This window comes from Cyclopterus lumpus, chromosome 10 (genome assembly GCF_009769545.1).
Source record: "Cyclopterus lumpus isolate fCycLum1 chromosome 10, fCycLum1.pri, whole genome shotgun sequence".
Lineage (NCBI taxonomy): Eukaryota > Metazoa > Chordata > Actinopteri > Perciformes > Cyclopteridae > Cyclopterus > Cyclopterus lumpus.
In genome coordinates, this window is record NC_046975.1 from 6,645,006 (window position 1) to 6,666,186 (window position 21,181).

Below are 21,181 nucleotides of genomic sequence, written 5' to 3' on the forward strand. Positions count from 1 at the left end.
AACGTCTCCAGCGGTAAACAGCAGTTGTTTGTCGGGGTCCAAGGTCATGACCAGGAAGAGCAACCGTCCCCTTGGTACGGCTCGAGGCGGCCAAAGGGGACGGTTACATGTTTTAATAAGTTTTAATAAGGGTACATGTTTTTAATAAGTTAATGTAGCTCATTATCTCCTGTCGTTGTGCAGGTGTGAGTGTATACATGTCTACATTCACACCTGCAGGACAGGTAAAACATGTATTGTTCACGCGACACACACACACACACACACGCGCGCGCACACACACACACTCACGCGCGCGCGTGCGCACACAACAGGGCTGGACTTGCCCTCGAGGCCTCCTGCGCATTCGATTTGCCCGCCCCGCTCGCGCGTCATCACGTACAGCGATACAGTAGAGGCGCAGCCCGGAAAAAGGACGGAAGCCTCTTGTAGCAACGGAGCTAGCCACCTCCATGCGTGTGCCGTCACACGGCTGAAGGGTCCGCGAAACCAACCTCAGACAACGTTTTTGTCTCCTCTGTTTGAGGACCACGGTAGACTACGCGAACAGCGGGGACCGACGCGGTTATGGCGACATCCAGCCCCTGTGTTGTGGTAAGTATCCCCTCCTCCCCCCCCATCAACAAGCAGAATAACATGAGAGACAGAAGGTGGTCCCAGTAGGGTACCACCACGATATGCCCACAGGGATGAAGAACACGCTGTACACGGGCGCCACTGCGTTTGCGAACAACTTGACACCTGGTCGTTAGTCGTTAGCTACCATCTGTATGCTCACCTTGGCAACGCGTGTCTACTGTACGCTACAAAACTATTTCTAGCCGTCGGCGTGGCCTGGCTGCTGCAATGGAGACGTCACTTACACGCGCTCCGCACGCCCGGCGGGCCGCGAGGCACGGGACTCTTCTCGAAGGCACATCCAAACATGTTTTTGTGTCTCACAGCAGAATATATTTTTTTCTTTTAGTATATTACACGGTTGTACAAAACGGTACTAGTAAAGCCACCTGCAAGCAAAGGGGCGTGTCTACAGTTGTGATATATGTGATGTAATATCATTTCCAGTTCAACAAGATTGATTATTCACTACATAATTTAAATATTGAAATTTGCACACAACAAAATATTAATTGTCAAACAAAACCCACAGTTTGGTGTCTTTAAGCAAAAATAGATTTTAAATCTATGCCACTCATCTGGGGAAAAAAGCTGTTTGGTTGTGCAGAGATGTATGTCATTTCAGTTTGAGTCAGCACAAGCTCCCCGTGAGGTATGTGTGCAATTGTGCAATACATATACTTTACTAAAGTTGACCAGCTACAATGATCTTTTATTGGAATTGGAAACTAAGTAACCAATGTGCTCTGCTTTCCAGGACATTTCCTGCATTTAGAGTGCCAGAGTGCTTCTGTCATGGTGGCAGATCCACTTGCTCACACTGTAATGAAGCATTTTGCTGAAGCGGCATCAAAAGGACGGGGAAGATCCTGAATCCTGTGTTACAGCGCAGTGTTGCCAAACATAGACTTTGCTTTCTATTGACCTCGGATTAGTTCATTGGGTTGTTTTTAGTGTTTGACTTTACAAATTTGTTCACTCAATAACAGATAGCATTGTGGACAGATAGCAAGCCCCATGTCCTTCGGATCATGTTTCCACAAGGACATCTGCTCGGCATCGGCCATTGTTTTGGCGTTGAAAGGGTGCCGCCCAAACAGATGCTTTGCTCTAGTTAAACCATGTGTGATCTGAGGACGGGCGCTTTGCGATCCAGTGTTTGGTAAACCACTGACAATTTGTTGACTTGGGAGAATCTAAAACTGCACCGGCATAAACGCTGTGAGTGCGCTGCTGGTCGCTCCCATCGTTCCCACAGCGCCTTAAGCTCTGCACCAGCTTCCCAGCTGTCACATGATACCAGTTATGTTGTCTGGGTTCATGTGGCATGCAGTTTGAAAAACCCTGGTTAGTATTTACCACTGCCTGTTGCTCGCTAAACTGTACAGAATCAAGCATTGTTCTCAGAGTGTGTGTTTTGTGGCAGAATTTTTTTTTTAGTGGCAGTCAAATGTATGAAGGAGTCCGTGGGAAAGTAAGACCATCCTTGACCTCATCCCTTTCCTCCCCCTGTACCCCTGTAGCAGATGAGTGTGTTTTTCGTTAGGTAATACCCCTGAGATATTCTTTTTAACCCCTTTGTGTCCTGTTTTATTTCAGATAAGTGATGAGGAGCAGGGATATGATCTGGACCTTTTCTGCATACCAAAGCACTACGCCTCCGACCTAGATAGGGTCTACATCCCTCATGGACTCATCTTGGACAGGTGGGTTGCCACATTTTTAGCAGCTTGTAGTAGGATAGTGAAAATGGGAGGAATGGTCGAGCTCAACTGAAAGTAGTGAGATATTCTATAAATACGGTGATACGCTACTAGATAAATTTTGACGTAATGTGACATAAGCGTTGTCCTTCCCTGGTTGTAAACACTGTATTACAATAAAATTATGCAACGTTTTGAACTCACCAGACTTGTTCTCGCTGTTCTATTCTTTTCCTTTACCCACTTAGTCAATGCATCCAAATTACAGGTGATTATTTATAATTCTTTTGTGAAAGCACCAGTGATCATATTTTTCCAGTGGCTTGAAAACATCCTATTAATTTCCAAGTAGTTTGCACTGCAGTGGAAGTATTTAATTGTCATACATCAGACATTAAAGCTAAGCCTGCTGACACAAACAAAAAGGAAAGAGGAACTACTGCTGACTGGCAGGAAACTGAGCTGACTATCCTCTCTCTCTCTCTCTCTCTCCCCCCCCTTCCCACCCACCCACCCCAGGACAGAGAGACTGGCCAGAGAGATCATGAAGGAAATGGGGGGGCACCACATCGTGGCCCTCTGTGTGCTCAAAGGAGGCTACAAGTTCTTTGCAGACCTTCTCGACTACATCAAGGCCTTGAACAGGAACAGTGACCGCTCCATCCCAATGACAGTGGACTTCATCCGCCTCAAGAGCTACTGTGTAAATATATCAGTTTTTCCTCTTTGTATTTGTTGATGTGCTGCCCTTTCTTTTATGTTCTTTAAATAAAAAAGAAATAAAAAGATACACGTTTAGTAGCCCCATTTCCCAGATATCTGGAGTAAGAACACGAGGATGCACATCCACATCCACGAAGGCGCTTCAGTACACATTCTGGCCGACAGTTTGACACTATTCCAGTCATCACAAGTTGCCCCCATAGGAGACAGGAAGTGTAAATATCGTTTCACACCATTGGCTCCGCTTGTTATGCGTCATCTTTTGTTTAACAGCATCTCTGTGCTGGGTTTTAATAACCAGGTTCCTCTCCAAATGGCGAGCACATATGAACCAAAGTTCCAGACAATCAGTGATTGAACCACTGCAGAGGAAGAGTGCACTGAGATGGCATCAGTGGGAACCACTTTAAATGGTAAACAGTGGAAAATAGTTTAGAAAACATGCTTAGTTTGAGGAGGAGGAGGACTCTCCTCACTACTCCAAACAGATTCAAATTTCTGTGCTTGAGGGACGATGAGTCACACTTCCTGTCTGTTTCCATTGCACTTCGGTGATATGCCAACTGTTCCACCTCTTCCATGCTGAAAAACTTCTTCCACTCAAAATGTGCATAAAACAAGACATTCTTTTTTTTAAAAATCTCCTAGTGACATACAAAATGGGTTTTGGTGAGAAACACTGAATGTAAATGTCTACAATTCAATGCGTAGCATAATATATAATAATATGCAATAAAGTAATCTATTTTAATGTCACCCTTATGTGGTCCAGTTTGTTCCTTGATACACTTCCTGCACCGCGACAATAAATGAAGTCTAACATGTCCACTTCATTCTTATCCTCCCAGAACGACCAGTCGACTGGAGAAATCAAAGTGATTGGTGGAGATGACCTGTCCACATTGACAGGCAAGGTAAGACATATGGATCCTGACGAAAACATTGTCATCTATATTTGTAATAATTCTAACTTCAAATGAAATTCGAACATGTGCAGACATTTTAAATGACCTGCTAATTATATGGTGATTTAATAATGCTTTCATGTAATGATTTAGAGAATCATGTCACATTCCTCTTGCACGCTCAGATGAAATGTCTTGTTTCTCACTAACGTGATTGTTCTTTTCTCTTGACACAGAACGTCTTGATTGTGGAGGTACGTACCAATGTTTATCTTCAGTAAAGTGGACGTCTTTCTATTCCAAGACTAATCTAATATTCTCTCATGCTGTGTTTCAAGGACATTATCGACACGGGGAAGACAATGAAGACATTATTGCAACTCCTCAAACAGTACCATCCCAAAATGGTTAAAGTAGCGAGGTAATGTGAGCACACATATCTCTGATCAGGTGGAATCCATCCATCCATCCATTATCACCCGCTTATCCGGGGTCGGGTCGCGGTGGCAGCAGGTTCAGCAGGCCGACCCAGGCTTCCCTCTCACCCGCAGCACTTTCCAGCTCATTCTGGGGGATCCCGAGGCGTTCCAAGGCCAGCCGGGAGATATAATCCCTCCAGCGTGTCCTCGGTCTTCCCCGGGGCCTCCTACCAGTTGGACGTGCCCGGAAAACCTCTAATGGGAGGCGTCCAGGAGGCATCCTAACTAGATGCCCGAACCACCTCAGCTGACTCCTTTCGACACGAAGGAGCAGCGACTCGACTCCAAGCTCCCCCCTGATGTCCGAGCTCCTTACCCTATCTCTAAGGCTGAGCCCGGCCACCCTACGGAGGAAGCTCATTTCGGCCGCTTGTATCCGAGATCTCGTTCTTTCGGTCACGACCCAGAGTTCGTGACCATAGGTGAGGGTTGGAACGTAGACCGACCAGTAAATGGAGAGCTTTGCCTTCCGGCTCAGCTCCCTCTTCACTAAGACGGACCGGTACAGCGCCTGTTTTACTGCTGCAGCCGCACCGATCCGCCTATCGATCTCCCGCTCCACCTTACCCTCACTCGTGAACAAGACCCCGAGATACTTGAACTCCTTCGCTTGGGGTAGGCAGTTTGCCCCCACCTGGAGGGAGCAATCCGCCGGTTTCCGGCAGAGCACCATGGCCTCAGATTTGGAGGTGCTAACTCTCATCCCTGCCGCTTCGCACTCGGCTGCAAAACGCCCCAGTGAATGCTGGAGGTCACGGTCCGAGGAGGCAAACAGGACCACATCATCCGCAAACAGCAGAGAGGCGATCCCGAGACTCCCGAACCGGATCCTCTCCGCCCCCTGGCTGCGCCTAGATATCCTGTCCATGAAGGTCACGAACAGGACCGGTGATAAAGGGCAGCCCTGGCGGAGGCCAACACCCACCGGGAACGTGTCTGACTTACTACCGAGGAGACGAACACAGCTCCTACTGCAGGCATACAGAGACCGGATGGCCCGTGCCAACGGGTCCGGCACCCCATACTCCCGCAGCACCCCCCACAAAAACCCCCGAGGGACCCGGTCGAAAGCCTTCTCCAGGTCTACAAAGCACATGTAAACTGGTTGGGCAAACTCCCAGGACCCCTCCAGTAATCTTGCGAGGGTAAAGAGCTGGTCCACTGTTCCACGACCGGGACGGAATCCGCACTGTTCGTCCTGAATCTGAGGTTCGACAAGCGGTCGGAGCCTCCTCTCCAGCACCCTGGCATAAGCTTTTCCCGGGAGGCTGAGCAGTGTGATACCTCGATAGTTCGAGCACACTCTCCGGTCCCCCTTCTTGAAGATGGGAACCACCACCCCGGTCTGCCAGTCCATGGGCACTGTTCCCGACCCCCATGCGACACTGAAAAGGCGTGTCAACCAAGACAGCCCAACAATGTCCAGCGCTTTCAGCATCTCAGGGCGGATCTCATCCACCCCTGGCGCCTTGCCACCAAGGAGCTTTTTGACTACCTTAGCGACCTCTGCCAGGGATATGGGTGAATCCACCCCAAAGTCTTCCGGCGCTGCCCCCTCTCCGGGGGACATGTTGGCCGGGTTTAGGAGTTCCTCAAAGTGCTCTTTCCACCGCCCGACGATGTCCCCAGTCCGGGTCAGCAGTTCCCCCCCCCTGCTGAGAACAGCCTGGGGTAGACCCTGCTTTCCCTTCCTGAGCCGTCGGATGGTTTGCCAGAACTTCCTTGAGGCCAACCGAAAGTCCTTCTCCATGGCCTCCCCGAACTCCTCCCATGCCCGAGTTTTAGCCTCCGCGACCATCGTCGCTGCAGCCCTTTTGGCCCGCCGGTACCCGTCAGCTGCTTCAGGAGACCCCTGGGCCAGCCAGGCCCGAAAGGCCTCCTTCTTCAGTTTGACGGCCACCCTCACCCCCGGTGTCCACCACCGGGTTCTAGGGTTGCCGCCACGACAGGCACCGATGACCTTCCGGCCACAGCCCCGAGCAGCCGCGTCCACAATAGAGGCTTTGAACAAGATCCACTCGGATTCCATGTCCCCAGCCTCCCTCGGGATTTGTGAGAAGTTCTTCCGGAGGTGGGAGTTGAAGACCTCCCGGACAGGATCCTCTGCCAGACGTTCCCAGTTCACCCTCACTACACGTTTGGGCTTGCCAGGTCTCTCTAGCCGAGTCCCCCGCCATCTGATCCAACTCACCACCAGGTGGTGATCAGTTGACAGCTCTGCTCCTCTCTTCACCCGAGTGTCCAAGACATACGGCCGCAGATCAGATGATACGATTACAAAGTCGATCATTGATCTCCGGCCTAAGGTGTTCTGGTACCAGGTACACTTATGAGCCACCTTATGTTCGAACATGGTGTTCGTTATGGACAAACTGTGGCTAGCACAGAAGTCCAACAACAAAACACCATTCGGGTTCAGATCGGGCAAGCCGTTCCTCCCAATCACGCCCCGCCAGGTTTCTCTGTCATTGCCCACGTGAGCGTTGAAGTCTCCCAGGAGAACTATGGAGTCGGCAGGCGGCGCCCTTTCCAGGACCCCTCCCACCGACTCCAAGAAGGCCGGATACTCCGAAATGCTGTTCGGTGCATAAGCACAAACAACAGTCAGAGCCTTACTCCCCGCAACCCGTAGGCGCAGGGAGGCGACCCTCTCGTTCCCCGGGGAAAACTCCAACACAGCGGCGCTCAGCCGGGGGCTCGTGAGTATCCCCACTCCCGCCCGGCGCCTCTCACCCTGGGCAACTCCAGAAAAGGACAAAGTCCAACCCTTCTCCAGGAGCTTGGTTCCAGAGCCCATGCTGTGCGTGGAGGTGAGCCCAACTATATCTAGCTGGTACCGCTCCACCTCCTGCACCAGCTCCGGCTCTTTCCCCGCTAGTGAGGTGACGTTCCACGTCCCTAGAGCTAGTCTATGCTGCCGGCGATCGGCCCGCCCAGGTCTCCCGCCTGGCCCGCCGCCCGGTCTACATAGCACCCGACCCCGATAATTCACCCTGCGGGTGGTGGGTCCACAGGGTGACAGCTGCTCCATGTTGTTCTTTCGGGCTGGGCCCGACCGGGCCCAGGTGGAATCATGTGACGATAATAAACACAATGTCGCGAGCAGTGTTGATTGACGATGAGCTTTGCTTCTGTCCCCAGTCTGTTGGTGAAGAGGACACCAAGAAGCGTTGGCTACCGACCCGACTGTAAGTTCAAGACGAATTAGTCTTTAGACCGTTTGAATATTTGTGTGTGTGTGTGTATGTATGTATATGTGTATATGTATGTATGTATGTGTGTGTGTGTGTGTGTGTGTGTGTGTATATATATATATATATATATATATATATATATATAAACAAGCAGCTGTTTCATATACCCGTTTCTTTCAGTTGTAGGATTCGAAGTGCCTGACAAATTTGTGGTGGGATACGCACTAGACTACAACGAGTACTTTAGAGATCTCAACGTAAGTATTTCAGATGGATGAAGGAAAGCAATGAGTAAAGTAGCTCACGTATTCATGCCCATTCCAGTCTGTACAAACAGTTTGTACCTGTGTGTTAATTCAATCGCACTCATTGACCCTTTTCTGTTTCAGCATATCTGCGTCATTAGTGAATCAGGGAAGGAGAAGTACAAGGCATGAAGAGCACTTTGTATTGATTTTTAACACATGGTTATATCCCCCCCCTTTCTGCTATCCATTAGATAATGAATCGCTTCACATTTGTGTCATAAAAACAGTCGGCCTGCTCAGGTTCCCGGAGGACACACTGCTGAATTGATCCCTCTGTTTTAGCAAACACACACACACGCACACACACAAGATTCAACCTTTTGAGAAAATTGATTGCCTTCAATGGAACCACGTCTGGGTAACGGCATGGAGCAGAGCCTCACCTGAAATTAGTCTAATACTTCTATGCCCCCTACACTGATTCATAATTTTCTTAAAGCAATTATGTAATTTATTCAGAGCAACGCTGCTAGCTTTAAGGAGAATATCACAATTGTTGTGCCACATTTATTTGACAACCTCTTTTTTTTTGTTTGTTGTAATTCTACTTTTACCGTGAACTATTAATGGCTGTTTCATGGACACTGATAAGGATGATTTCTTTTTACATTTTCTTGACATCTGTATGTGTATTTGGGGCTACTGTGGTGTGTGATAAGATCTCCTTAAAGACTGCATTGAAAAGCTAAGCAAATATTAGCTGCTGTCCCTAATTAGACACAGACGATATTATTAAGATGAATAATCCTCTTCTTTATGAGTATTAATATCAACTTTGTCTTTTATGTTCGACAAATAAATTGGATGCATGAATGCCTTGTTCACACATAGAGCTCACTTATGCTGGAAGATGTGTATAGTGTGTAGCTGTGTAAATGTTCAATTGATACCTAGACTGATTTAAACTCATCCAATCATATTACAAATAGTTCTGTATTTACCTGTCATTGAATCAGAAACCATTTGAACAGCTGTTTTTGTTTTTACATTTCTACTATATAAAATGCGGTCATTTAATGATGACATCACTGTAAACCAGTGTCAACTGGATTTTGCAATACCAGCCATTAAATGTTCACACGCCTCCTCTGACTACTGGATTTCAGTACATGCTCTGTATGCAATACAACACCAAATACCTGTAACATTGAAATCATTTTTGTCCAATCGATATAGGAAGTACTGGTGAACGCAGTACTTTCCCCCCCCAAAAAAACTATTTAGTTTTGACATTTCTAGGATCAAAACGTTTTACAGTTGCCTGTAAATAAATACCGGCTAAACGGCATTTAACTTTTTGAGGAAATGGAGATTACAAAGCAGTTTTCTCCCACGCTTTTCACGCACAATTATTTGTTATTTATTTGACTATTTAACACTGATGGAGCCTGGATGGTTTGCAAATCAAGAAACCTTGAATATGGAAATACCCATTTTTTAAAAATTGCTCATCTTATTTATGTTATCAATGAAATGTTTTTTTTCAGTTCAGACACTATACTGTTAATATTATGTAGAGTTAATGGGGGGGGGAATGCATCTTGAAAAAACTTCAGCATAAAGTATTGTCATATTGTCAACATGAACAGTGGTGCCTGCAGTAAATAACTATCTGCACTGGGCCTCCTGCGAGCTAATCTTTCGTATCAGCAGGTAAACACATGTATGTAGCATTGCACTACTACTATTGCAGGTGGAGAGAATGTAAGAGGCCTTATCAAAGGATGCAGTTCGCCACATCCCGCCCGAGCATGCCGGGAAATGGAGCCGTTTCATTGGACGGGACCGCTAACGTGAAAAGGGGCGTGAAGTTCGCTGCTAGCGGCTAACCTAGCTCCTGTGTGGTCATCTGGGACCTGGTTTCTTCTTGGCGGCTCCCTGCACAAACGAGAACATGCTGTTGTAGAGCAAGAACTATTTGCACAAGGCGTGGTGTAGTTTACCCATGCGAGCCATATAAGCTATTGGGCTGACGAGCGGGAGCATTTATTTTAGTGAAATGCTGTGGACATGATGACCATCGGCGTTACTGCTAACGTGGCTAGTTAGCCTAGTCGGCTAGGTAGCTGGGCCGTAAGCTGCGGATGAAACACGGCAGCGGGAAGCGGAGCCAGTTCACGTTAGCTAGCTGGTGGACTCGCGTTACCACTTCCCCCCCCAGCGTCCTTAGACCAGCGCTAACGTCGCCCACGTCGGACCCGAGGCGACCATTCGCTTTGCACTTAGTGAGCGTGGCTAACGGAATCGTATTTATCGCGCTAACACAGTAGGTTGGTTGCTCACAGTAGCGCCTCGTCTCCTCGTAGCAGACTTGCAGGTCGGTAGCTAGCTGGCAGTCACCGGGCATTGTGCGCCATGTAGCCGTGGCGTGCTAACCATCCAGCGGGGACGTTTGAGGCTGGTCGTAACGTTACAGGCAACGTTTGAGCGGACCAGTTGTGGCTGATCTCACGCAGTCGTGGTATGGAAGATGGTAAAGAGAGCGTGGTTGTGAGTAAGAGACTGGCTTAGTTCGCTTTCCACACAGGAGTCGTAGACGACGGGGCCTCGTAGATTGCAGCGAGTTTGGGACATTTCATCTGATTTGATGATGCTTGTTCAAAGCATGTAAAGTTGGCGAAGTTTGGAGAGCAACGATGTGACGCCACTGAGCTGGTTAGCCATTTTGAGTTCACGAGTCGGTGGCGGGCAGCGTTAGCCAGCAACATGAACAATTCAGGAGGGTTTGCACAAGAAAAGATGGAACTGGATCTGGAAATCTCATCTTCTCTATCTCAGACCGAGGGACTCTTGAGACGATCCAACAGTGCACCCATGATAAATGGCTTAAGGTTTCTACAACATGACTGCATCATATTTTCAGTGGATGTGTTTGTCCTTTTTTTCCTTTCTCTACACACAATGAAGTAACTACATTTACAGTGACCTCTTGCTCACAAGACACATGGTCGGTCTGTTTGTCATTGCAGTGATAACTCCCAAGTGTTCCAGAGAGAGGTCCTGCGTAGCCGGAGAAATAGCACTACAGTTGTCAACAGGCCAAACATGGTACCAGACTTTTATCAAACACATGGTGACCCAAGTGATTGTGTCTGAATGATTCTGCATTGACTTTTCTCTTCTCCACGCGCATCCTCCTTCGCAGGTCCCTTCTTCACCCATCCGCGTCCCCAGCACCAGGCTTCATCAGATAAAACAAGTAAGAGAGCGTTGTCTTCGACACGTTTTTGGAAATGTTTGATGCTTAAAGGGAGCATGTCAGACTACCGTCTCCTTCTCAAGCCATAGGGAGTGATGGTGTCTTAAAAAACATGCGAGAGCAACAAGTTCTGGAGTCCTCAGGGCCATCGATCTTATAGTTGATCATTTGGTAGTATCGGACTCCAACAGATTAAAATGGTTGCTCTGATGTTCCCTCCTCTGACTGAACTAGATTTCCATAACTGAAATAAAAGAATTTAGATAACGTTTCTACCATTTCAAATTAGACTCATGCTTCGCTGCAATGATGTGAGATATAACCGTGTCTAGTTCATACATGTACTATCTGTTATTCTGAAATGCTGACTTGACTTGTTGATGAAGGCTGTGTTAACCCCCCTCCCCCATGTGTGCTCTTGCAGGAGGAGGGTGTAGATGTGATGAACAGAGAAACTGCTCATGAGCGGTAAGCAGTGAAGTTATGAATGCAGTTGGTGGAGAAAGAGAGAAATTCTGGTTTGCATCAACTCATTCCTTTTTAAAATATTTTCACACAGGGAGATTCAAGCTGCTATGCAAATGAGCCAGTCCTGGGAAGAAAGTCTCAGCCTGGTAAAGATTTGTTATTACATCTCGTCCACACACACACACACACACACACACACACACACACACACACACACACACACACACACCAGTGTTGTTGATATATTCTGTTTTGAAAACCTTGAAAGTCACCTCCTCTCTGCATGTGTTGGCCTCGAGCCATTGTTGACCGCTCCATCACAGTGGAGAGTGGAAAAGTACACACATGCTAGATTAACAGTGAAAAACTCTGGAGTTAACAGGGCCACCAGTCTTTCAAGGTCAGGCTGAGTTGGTAGTATAATACTCCGACACTCTTTTGAATGCATTTTGCGTCCTCACTATGCCGTGCTGCAGATATGTGATGTGAGTCGACACAAGCGCCAACGTGTTTGGTAACTGTGTCCTCAGAGTGACAATGATTTGGAGAAGTCGGCGTCTTCGTCTCCGAAGCGCATCGACTTTGTTCCCGTGTCGCCCGCGCCTTCTCCAACCAGAGGGATCGGAAAAAAGGTACGTCTGACTTCGGAATGGTTACATGCCCATAACCCGATTAAGAGCATATGCAGGACGCGGTTGAAGCATTTTCATGGTTTGCGGTCACTTGATTCTCCTAACGACTTGCAATCAGAGCGATGAATGGAAGCCTGTGTGGCAGCCTGCAGGAAGCAATTTATCAGAAAAACAGAAATATTTGTTACTTTTGTGCAAGCTGCGCCAGTGCTTGTGTAGAGCAACACTTTGTTGCATGCGATTCATTCGCTTTTTTTGTGAACACATTTTATAGAATTTAATCAAACGGTTGTTTAGATATACTCACACAATGAATGCCATTTCTTGCAAGCAGCAGTGTTTCTCTCCATCGCTACAAATCCTTGTGAGCAGCAATGGGCTGACGCCCAGCCCAGTGCCCAGTCCAACGCGGCGCTTCAGGTGAGCAACATGTCCGTTTGTAACTTTCTAATGTACTGGTGTTACTTTGGTCTTGTTCTGAATAAAGGTCTCTTTGTAGCGACTGACTGGGGATGAATTAAAACATATATTGGTTTGTCACGTTGTGTGTTTTTGTGCTCCTTAGCCGGCGCAGTCAAAGCCCAATCAACTGCATCCGAGCCAGCATACTTGGGCCAATGAAGCGCAAAGGTACGGTACCAAACAAGGCTTCACTGGATGCTTCGAGAATGTTTTCCCTGATATCATTTGAAAGTCACCACAGGGCTAAATGTGATCTGTCGGCGACTCTTGTTATAATTCAGATTTAAGATTAAAGGCAATAGCGGAATATTCTAAAAGGAGGTTTTGCTATGTAGAGTCACTATAGTATTGCAGCCAACTCTTAAGACATTCATAATCTATATTTTTGTGGTGTTCATGAACTTCACTTGGCTTAATATATGATGATGATAATAATTAAGTTATTTTTAAGGACAGTCTTCTAACTCTTTTGTAATCTCTTTTGCTGTGGCTGAACAGCTAAAACATTGTGCTTTTCTTGGACTTTACTTATAGTTACATTTAAATTCTCTCATTCAGTGGCCAATTCTTCTTAACTATTGGCGACTTTGGTGGCTTTCTGGTAATTAATATATATTATCTGAGATTATTATTACAATAAAACACTTCCATACCACTGTATCTTTTGTTTTGGAGCAAAATGTCTAAGTGTCCCCTTTACTGAGCAGGTGAGATGGAGACGGAGAGTCAGCCCAAGAGGCTCTTCCAGGGCACCACCACCATGCTCTCCTCTGACGTCTCCAACCTGTTGGAGCTCAGTTCCTGGTAAGACTTGGTGGATTGCAGAGTGGAGGGTGTTGCAGTATGTATTCTATTTAGTTTCATCCAATTTCAAAATGTTACAGTAATGGAATCGAGTGAGATTTCCCTCCGCTCTTTCTCCCCCACAGTGAAAGTATTGAAGCCTGCCGTCTTGCTGAACTAGCCCCTTTTCCTTTCAGCCACTCTCCAGAAATGCTGGATGGCAGTCTCAGCAGCGTTGGATCCTCCACGGACTCGCCAGGCAAAATGGAGGGAGTGTCTCCTTCCTCGTCCAGCAATTCGCCCTTCGCGTCCCTCCAGGATCTGTCCCCAAAGTGAGCACGGCTTCGCGAGAGACTGGAAGAAGAAGAAGAAAAAGCCTCTCTCTGGGGAGCAACGTTTCCCTCGCGGACCCTCGCATCTCACCATCGTCTAGATTTAGTAGACATTTCCCATGTTTATGTCCGCGCGGCTGTTTTCATGACTCCATTTTGGAGGGTCTAGGTGCGTTTTTGAATTAAGGGAAAGAAAGCCATGGATACGTTTGAGTGTGGACGACGTAAACCTAGCGTTAGTAGAAATGACTGAAGACACTGAGCACCAGCTGCTAGTAGAGGATCTTGGATTGGTGCTTGGCTTCATAGTGTTCATAAGTGGCTCTGCTTTTGTCAGACCAGTTCCCCCTCACTGGAGAGAGACAATGAGCAATGGACATAACAAAGGCAATTTGGATGTGTACATTTCCCCTGTTTTTGTGCTGGAAACGTTAGTCCACAGGCCCTTTTGTATGTACAGTCTGCAGATTTTGTAAGAAAATATTTAACTTATTGTTTTCCTGCTTTTGTTTCTAATTATGTACATATTAACCGTGTCAGATGTTGTACATAGTTTAAAGTTTGACTGGCTGTGAGGTGAATGTGTGCACAGGTCTTACACGGCAGATGTTGTCTTTGTAAAGGATCAAACTACTTTGGGGGATTTCCTTACTGTTAAACTGTATAGAAGTTGTGTTTTCTTCATATTTTTACAATATGGGCGATTAATTGTGGGGATTGTTTGTCAGATTGGCTTCCATAACCCCCTTTCCTCATGACTTTTAATTGCCGAGTATGATCAACTCATGCACCTGTGGATGAAAAAACAAAAGATGGTCGTCACTGTTGTGCTCTGAACACTAAAGGTTCCTCTGTATCCTGTGTTTTTGTCAGGTTTTGTAGATAAGCGGAGTATAGACAATATTTTCTTTCTACTGGGGAAATGTTCTTATTTATGAAGAGAAAAAAAACAATTTATTATAAGAATCGGCCGGCGAGAGGTTTCTAACCATTTGTGTTGTCGTTTACAGCTAATCAGCACAAACTAAATGGCACCGTCACATTGTGAGTTAGAGACTGCTGTGGTTACTTTTATTCAAATAGCTTTTTGCACAGGATATGCAATCCTGTGACGTTTCCGCCCGTGTGTACTGTGTAAGCAGGGCAGAAGTGAAACTTGACTCGGATAACATGATCCAAGAATGCAGTAACGCCTGTACTGTGGTTTTTTGTTTTTGCACCTACATTTGCTTCCAACTGTCAAGGCCCAGTGTCCATATCATCTGGTTTTTAAACATATGAACCCTTTCATGGCTCTACTGTAGCCTTTAATGTGTTAAAAAAAAAAAAGTGTGCCCTTTTAAAGTGTTTTTGCTGCTGTTTTTGTTTTTTAACTTGAGTTTTTCCCTTGATACAAATCAGAAAATGTGTATATTGACAAGCCCTGCTGTCAAGATATTTGATATTTTTCTGGCATGAATTCAGCAAATAAAACCGTGAACTGCAATGGAAATGCTGTAATCTGCCACGCTGGCTCACAACTTGTCTTTGCTTGTGTCCTTTTGTGACTGTCGCGGCCGTCAGGACTAAATAAATTATTTCTTTATTATGAGCGTAAATCTGTTTTGAATGTTCCAAGAGGATTTTTTTCATTCTTGTCCATGGCACTGACACGCATGAATGTAAAATGTAGAATGGTGTCCTTCCTAAGCCCTGTACTGCTCTGGAACCAAATGGTATGCCAGCCGGCACGAGGCAAAGAGACGACCTTGCCCAACATGTCAGGCATACAAAATAACCTAATCTATCCACTTCATACCAGACATCTGAATTGAGACTTTATTAAACGTTTGATGGAGCGTTTGATATGGCGCTGCGAACACACCGTGGTCTTCACAACAAGGTGTTTGCTTTGGTGACATGTAAAAGTATCCACACATGCAAATAACTGCATTTAGTCCTCGGCGTCTAATCTAAAAACGCTTTTGAAGCATCAATATAATGATGGTTACAGGTCAATGCCATAACACACGTTTAATGGCTTTATATACACGTGTAATGTTTGCATGTAGAGTTAATCATATTCTGGTACATAATGGCATTAGAAATGCGGACACGTGGAGTATGAGCTCAAACAACACTTTAACTGGCCTCGTGCTCCTCCACAGGGACGGCTCCTCTCGCTCTACCTTCCTTTTCACCTACACACTGGAGGTATCTGCTATTTGTGTCAGGTCTGTACGTATAAACACAAATATGCTAAAAATGTATTTTTTGCAGGGGATGGAGCTAACTAAGTACCACGTCCCCCTGCTGTCCACTGTACTCGAAGTGTAGCAGAGCCTCCGGTGTGAGGGTGTTCTCTTCGCCTTCAGATCATTTCCCCTCCTCTTAGCTTGCAGCCCTTCATGTGCGTAGGATGACCATCGTAAGAAGACCTAAAATACAACGAGAAACAAAACAGCCTTGTTCACATTTAACTTCTTTAAAAAAAATCTTTTTACAAATTACGCAACCGTATTTCTTATTTTTGCTCACCGAGAACATAAGCAGCTACAAGTTTCTTGTTAATACTTAGGTGGAGGTAGACAGGCACAGTAAATTCTTGCTCCCCCAGGGTCGGGAGCATCAGGGCGGCCATACACACCAGCCCAAGCAGCACCGTCAGCAGACTGGGGCCCCCAGCAACAGGACGGCTCTCTGTTAGGCGCACATGAACCCAGTGGTTACCAAGCGATTTACAGGATGAGAAAAAAAAAAACACAGAAAAAAGACTGGAATCAACAACGCATTAGTGTGTAATACTTTCTGTGGCTCTTTAGCCACGAAAGCACAGTGGTTATTACTAACGATATCTGTAATATGGGACAGAAGTAAATATTGTATTTGTTGGGGGACTATTTTCTGTCGCGGATTCACTAAGTTCACCACTTAGCGTCTGCAGCTGCAGGACAGTGCATGTGGGATTGGCTCAGAATAAACTAAAGTGCGTGTACACGGTAATGCAGCAATGATGTGCTTTTAATAGATATAGGACAACAATACACACATATCAGGCTTTGGATACACAAACAGTACATGTAGGTAAGATCCACTCATTGTTGGTTGCTCTTTTCACCAGATATACTGTAAATCTTCAGACTATCCTTTTACACATTTAATGGCATATCATTTTAGTGAACGGGAAGGGGCTATAGCTTAAGAGTGTTTCAGCTACATGACCCAAGATCGGGTTAATGACATTGGAGCTGATGAAATGGGAACTATGTATGTGATTATCTGAACAGGAAATGGGTCCATCCTGGTGCCAGCAAAACAATTTAATGGTAAAAACCTACCTATCTTGCTGCAAGATCACATGTGAAGGTGATCACAAGCTGCCTGTTATTATTGTCATACTCTGTTGGTGAGCCCAAAAAAACTAGATCTGACAGACCAGGAGCAGCAAAGTTCCTGAACTTTGAGTCTATGAGCATTTGGCTCCATCTGGTGGTAGAACCACACAACAGCCCTTCACCTACCTGTGTGACATGACGCGGTCTGCTCGAAAAACTCGCTGACTGCAAGCTGCTCTTTGAGTCTGCGCTCCTCATCTTGGGACCTGGGGCTGGGCGGCTCCTGTGAGGCGGAGGGGCGGAGTGTGGCCGTCACCTCTTTGTGGCCCAGGGCTTTCCGCTGACTCTGCTCCGACACCTGCAGTCGGAACTTGTCGTACACCCCGTAATGGCACGCGCGCACATCTCTGTGTCGGATTACTCTGTGCGGACATGGAGAGTTAGATCGACATGGAGAGTTAAATCGACATGGAAAGTTAAATCGACTCCTTGCATGACGAGATGGGGAAAGTCAGCTGTGTAAACAACCGTGAGACTCAAAACATACTGTCAATTTTGCCCAACAAACATACAAGTTAATAAACGAAAAGCAATGAAATGTATTCCCATTAGTGCTTTACCCAAAATAATGACTCCTACACACAGAAAAAAACTAACTCACATGTCAACGCAACACTGTGGCTTGACCGCTCCGGTGGCATCAACCACAGTGTATTTGTTTGGTGCTGTGCACAGCACTGATAAAGAGAAAGAGAACAATACATTGATTACCTACATTATCTGGATTATTTGGAGAGAAAGATAAAAAATGTACAGCACACATGGAAGCTTAAGCGGCTTGTGTTTCGCCCTGCCAACTGACCTTTAAACTTGAGGGCGAACTCATAGGGGTTGTAGAGGGTGAGCACCTGCTTGTGAGACGTCTGCTCATCAGCGTAGAAGATGAGCTCAGTGGGGAACACGAACACGGGAAGGCTTCCTTCCACCAGCTCAGGCTGTCGATGCTGCTGCTGCTGCATTGGCTCCAGCTGAGCTCTTCCCCTTCCCCGTCCACGGTTTGCCTGGGCCCCCCCACCCCTCTTTCCACAAACTATCACGCTGCGTCAACTCCCTTTAGGTGGAAACGGCACTTCCCGCTCTCATCGCCTCAGGGCCATGCCGCGTTACTGTGAAGAGACACAGGTGATGAATAATAAGAGGCCCTAGCATGCCACTTATTTACATTTTGTGACACTTAAAAAAGAAGATTATCCGAGACAATTAATAAGGACATGTTGCATTTGTTATCCCATTTATGTATCCAGCAGCTGTTGTTTGTAGTTACTTTGCACCTAAATGGTTTGCATGTGACAAACACAATAAAGCTCATTTAATTCACTTACAGGGATTCAACTACAGCCCAACTGATACTGGACTTCTGAGGGCAATACTAACATTTAAGAGTTTTAGAAATGTAATAACGGTAGGTTTTATTAATGGTGCTAATGATGATAAACTATGCAATGCTGACACAATTTTATAAACCGACTCAAATATGTAACCAATTTCACTGCCCTGGTAAAAGAAAGAAAAAGAAGCTCAAAAGGACTTTAATTTCCCAAAACCAAGCTGTCAGTGAAGCTGCGTGTGCCCTTCTACCACTGATCTACCGAGTGTACTGACATGTTGTATTACAGTATGGTATGCCAAATGTGCAGGAGCAGACAAAAGAGCTTCCCAGAGTCATAAACAACGCCCAGAAAATAATTGCTTGCTTGAAGAGATCTTCTGATCACGCTGCCTCCTCAGAGGGAGCAGCGTTGTGGAGGATTCAATACACCTCAACCTCTTCCCTCTGCTGCCTCCTAGAAGGCGCTACAGGGTGTTTAAGGACCACACTTACAGGCTCAACAACAGTTTCTACCCTAGAGCCATCCTTGAACTAACACCACAAAAGTCCACACCCCCACACCACAGGACTAAAGCTGAAAGAGCTTAAAATAAAGAAATGTGCAGTTCTTATTTTATTTTATTGACATGCCACTTCTGTTATATGTTGATAAAGCGCATCTACTACATTTTACAAATATGTCATTGTAGATACATGTGTGTGGTGTGAGGAATGCTAAATAGGCAGTTTTTGCACAGCAAATGTTGTACAATGTGAGCGATGACAATCGAGGCATTCAATTCGTCTTCATCATTTCTTGTTGCCAATTGAATGGCATACTGGTAATCGTACGCAATACATTTATCAGAACTTTCCCCTAATTGCTGACATATATTTCTTTAAACCAACTCAACTTTTAATGCAGGAATAATATGAGATATAGTATATAAATTAAGTGTTGAAGGCAGGCCGGGGCAATATAAGTTCATGGAACTTATTAAAAGTTCAAATAACTTAAGTTCAACATGGCAAACAGTAGAAAGTAAACTCCATGTGGCTGGTCACGTGCCCTGATGGTGTTTACATGGTTCAAGGAACCAGTCCCGTGGTGGCGCAACACATGTTGTGCTCCACGTACACAGAAACAAACATAAATCACGATGATGTCATTATATATGTGGCAACATAGCTTTAACATTAACCAGGTAGCTGTGTGCTAACTCTGGTGTATCAACTCAGTTATCTTGGTATTCGTATTGGGACGAGGTGTAAGCTAAAACGTAAGCTACCTCAAACTGCAGTGTAATCATAGCAGACAACGTAATGAGGTATCTTAGCTAGCTAAGTGTGTTGGTGACATATTGAGCAACACGTAGATTGAGGGACATGCGACCATGTCTTTGGTAAACTCTGTAACGTGACTGTGACACAGTAATAACACGTAACGTTGGTTACGGTGTAACGCCGCACCACAGTGGGAACCTTAGCTAGCGTTAGCTAGGAAAGCCCCAGATGTTAGCTGATAGCCACTTAACGGTGTCCGCCCGCAGTGTCAGCGCAGGAAATAAAACACGGGGTGGTTTCGTGTCGAGACAGAACCGAGAGAGGCTTTACCTTGCTGTGGGTTCGTGTCACGGTAACGTTAACCGCCGGAGTCGCTGCTTCTGATCCCACCCCTGTTGTTGTTTCCCTTCGTCCGTTTTTCTTTGTCAATAATATACTGCAGACCTCGCAGTGCATGCTGGGATGGCGGAGGGCGAAATGCGTGCAAGACGTCAACAAAGCAGACGTAAAGTGCTCCGACCAAGGCGTCAGATGTTTGTAATAACTTCGTGGTAGCGTATTAAACGCCATAAACACATACCAATTCGGCGAGGTTATATTTGCGGAATACTTTTGAAGGTATTAACTGACTTATAGGTATTGTTAATTATATAAGTAGCTACAAAAGGTGATATTATATAGGTACTTTATGGTGTATACTTAACGAGATTACAGTGCCTTCACCTCGACGATCAAGAAGGGATACCATTGTTTATTAGGATATTTCACCTTGCACAGAGAGAGAAAAGTAAAAGCATTCAGATTTAGGTTAATGTTGAATCGCCTGTCTCATTTTCGGTGCAGCAAATGAAGTTAAATTGTTTTCCAGCAAAGATAAGGCATTCATCTGGAGATAGGAATGATGTCTGGGTTTGGGTACTATGACTTTCCACTGACCTTTAAATCTTTGAGGTGTTTATTTTAACCTCTTTTAATATAAAGTCTGACCTTATAATAAACATACATTTGCAATCAGGTGTACATTAATGGTAACTTATTTGATTACGTGTTAAAAGGGCATAACAAGAAGACCCTTAATGTAACAACGATGCTGCCCTCAAGTGCTGTCGGATTTATTACTAATCATATGAACACATGCAGACCGGGCAAATACCTTTTATGGTTTTAGAGGCGTAATTGTTTAAGTGACTCTTCCACTGTTAGAAATCCACTATAATATGGATATAAGTGTCTATTTTAACATTTATAGATGAACATTTATAGAACAAAATGTGCATTTTCACTTCAGTCTGCCATTACAGCAGTTAGCCGTTAGTACAACACTTTTTTCAAAGACTTTACAAAAAAAGTCCATCTGAAATATGTTGTATACTTGGTGAGGTCACGTAACTGCACGTGTTCTTATTAT

The 21,181-nt window shown here is 45.6% G+C and overlaps 3 protein-coding genes and 1 non-coding gene across 5 annotated transcripts; 3 read left to right on the forward strand and 1 right to left on the reverse strand.

The window, feature by feature from the left end:
• Nucleotides 1-373: 373 nt before the first annotated feature.
• Nucleotides 374-8,743, forward strand: hprt1 (hypoxanthine phosphoribosyltransferase 1). The gene is made up of 9 exons (XM_034543332.1): nt 374-594; nt 2,218-2,324; nt 2,841-3,024; nt 3,893-3,958; nt 4,186-4,203; nt 4,288-4,370; nt 7,570-7,616; nt 7,803-7,879; nt 8,012-8,743. The coding sequence occupies exons 1-9, from the start codon at nt 568-570 to the stop codon at nt 8,057-8,059; spliced, it is 657 nt and encodes a 218-aa protein (XP_034399223.1). The 5' UTR covers nt 374-567; the 3' UTR covers nt 8,060-8,743.
• A 999-nt stretch (nt 8,744-9,742) lies between these two features.
• Nucleotides 9,743-15,383, forward strand: fam122b (family with sequence similarity 122B). 2 transcript variants are annotated; one of them, XM_034543329.1, is made up of 10 exons: nt 9,743-10,761; nt 10,900-10,978; nt 11,076-11,129; nt 11,554-11,597; nt 11,689-11,743; nt 12,128-12,229; nt 12,564-12,649; nt 12,795-12,859; nt 13,399-13,495; nt 13,621-15,383. In XM_034543329.1, the coding sequence occupies exons 1-10, from the start codon at nt 10,637-10,639 to the stop codon at nt 13,808-13,810; spliced, it is 897 nt and encodes a 298-aa protein (XP_034399220.1). In that variant the 5' UTR covers nt 9,743-10,636; the 3' UTR covers nt 13,811-15,383. The 2 variants fall into 2 exon arrangements, with proteins under 2 accessions (XP_034399220.1, XP_034399221.1); XM_034543330.1 differs by having other exon boundaries at nt 13,672-15,382.
• LOC117738074 lies at nt 11,877-12,033 on the forward strand. The gene has a single exon (XR_004610079.1). It is a non-coding gene; the product is annotated as a small nucleolar RNA U109 (small nucleolar RNA).
• A 218-nt stretch (nt 15,384-15,601) lies between the features above and the next one.
• On the reverse strand, nt 15,602-20,254 carry mospd1 (motile sperm domain containing 1). The gene is made up of 6 exons (XM_034543331.1): nt 20,104-20,254; nt 17,983-18,286; nt 17,782-17,857; nt 17,307-17,542; nt 16,324-16,485; nt 15,602-16,223 (listed from the first exon to the last, which is right to left on the reverse strand). The coding sequence occupies exons 2-6, from the start codon at nt 18,137-18,139 to the stop codon at nt 16,192-16,194; spliced, it is 663 nt and encodes a 220-aa protein (XP_034399222.1). The 5' UTR covers nt 18,140-18,286; nt 20,104-20,254; the 3' UTR covers nt 15,602-16,191.
• Nucleotides 20,255-21,181: the final 927 nt, after the last annotated feature.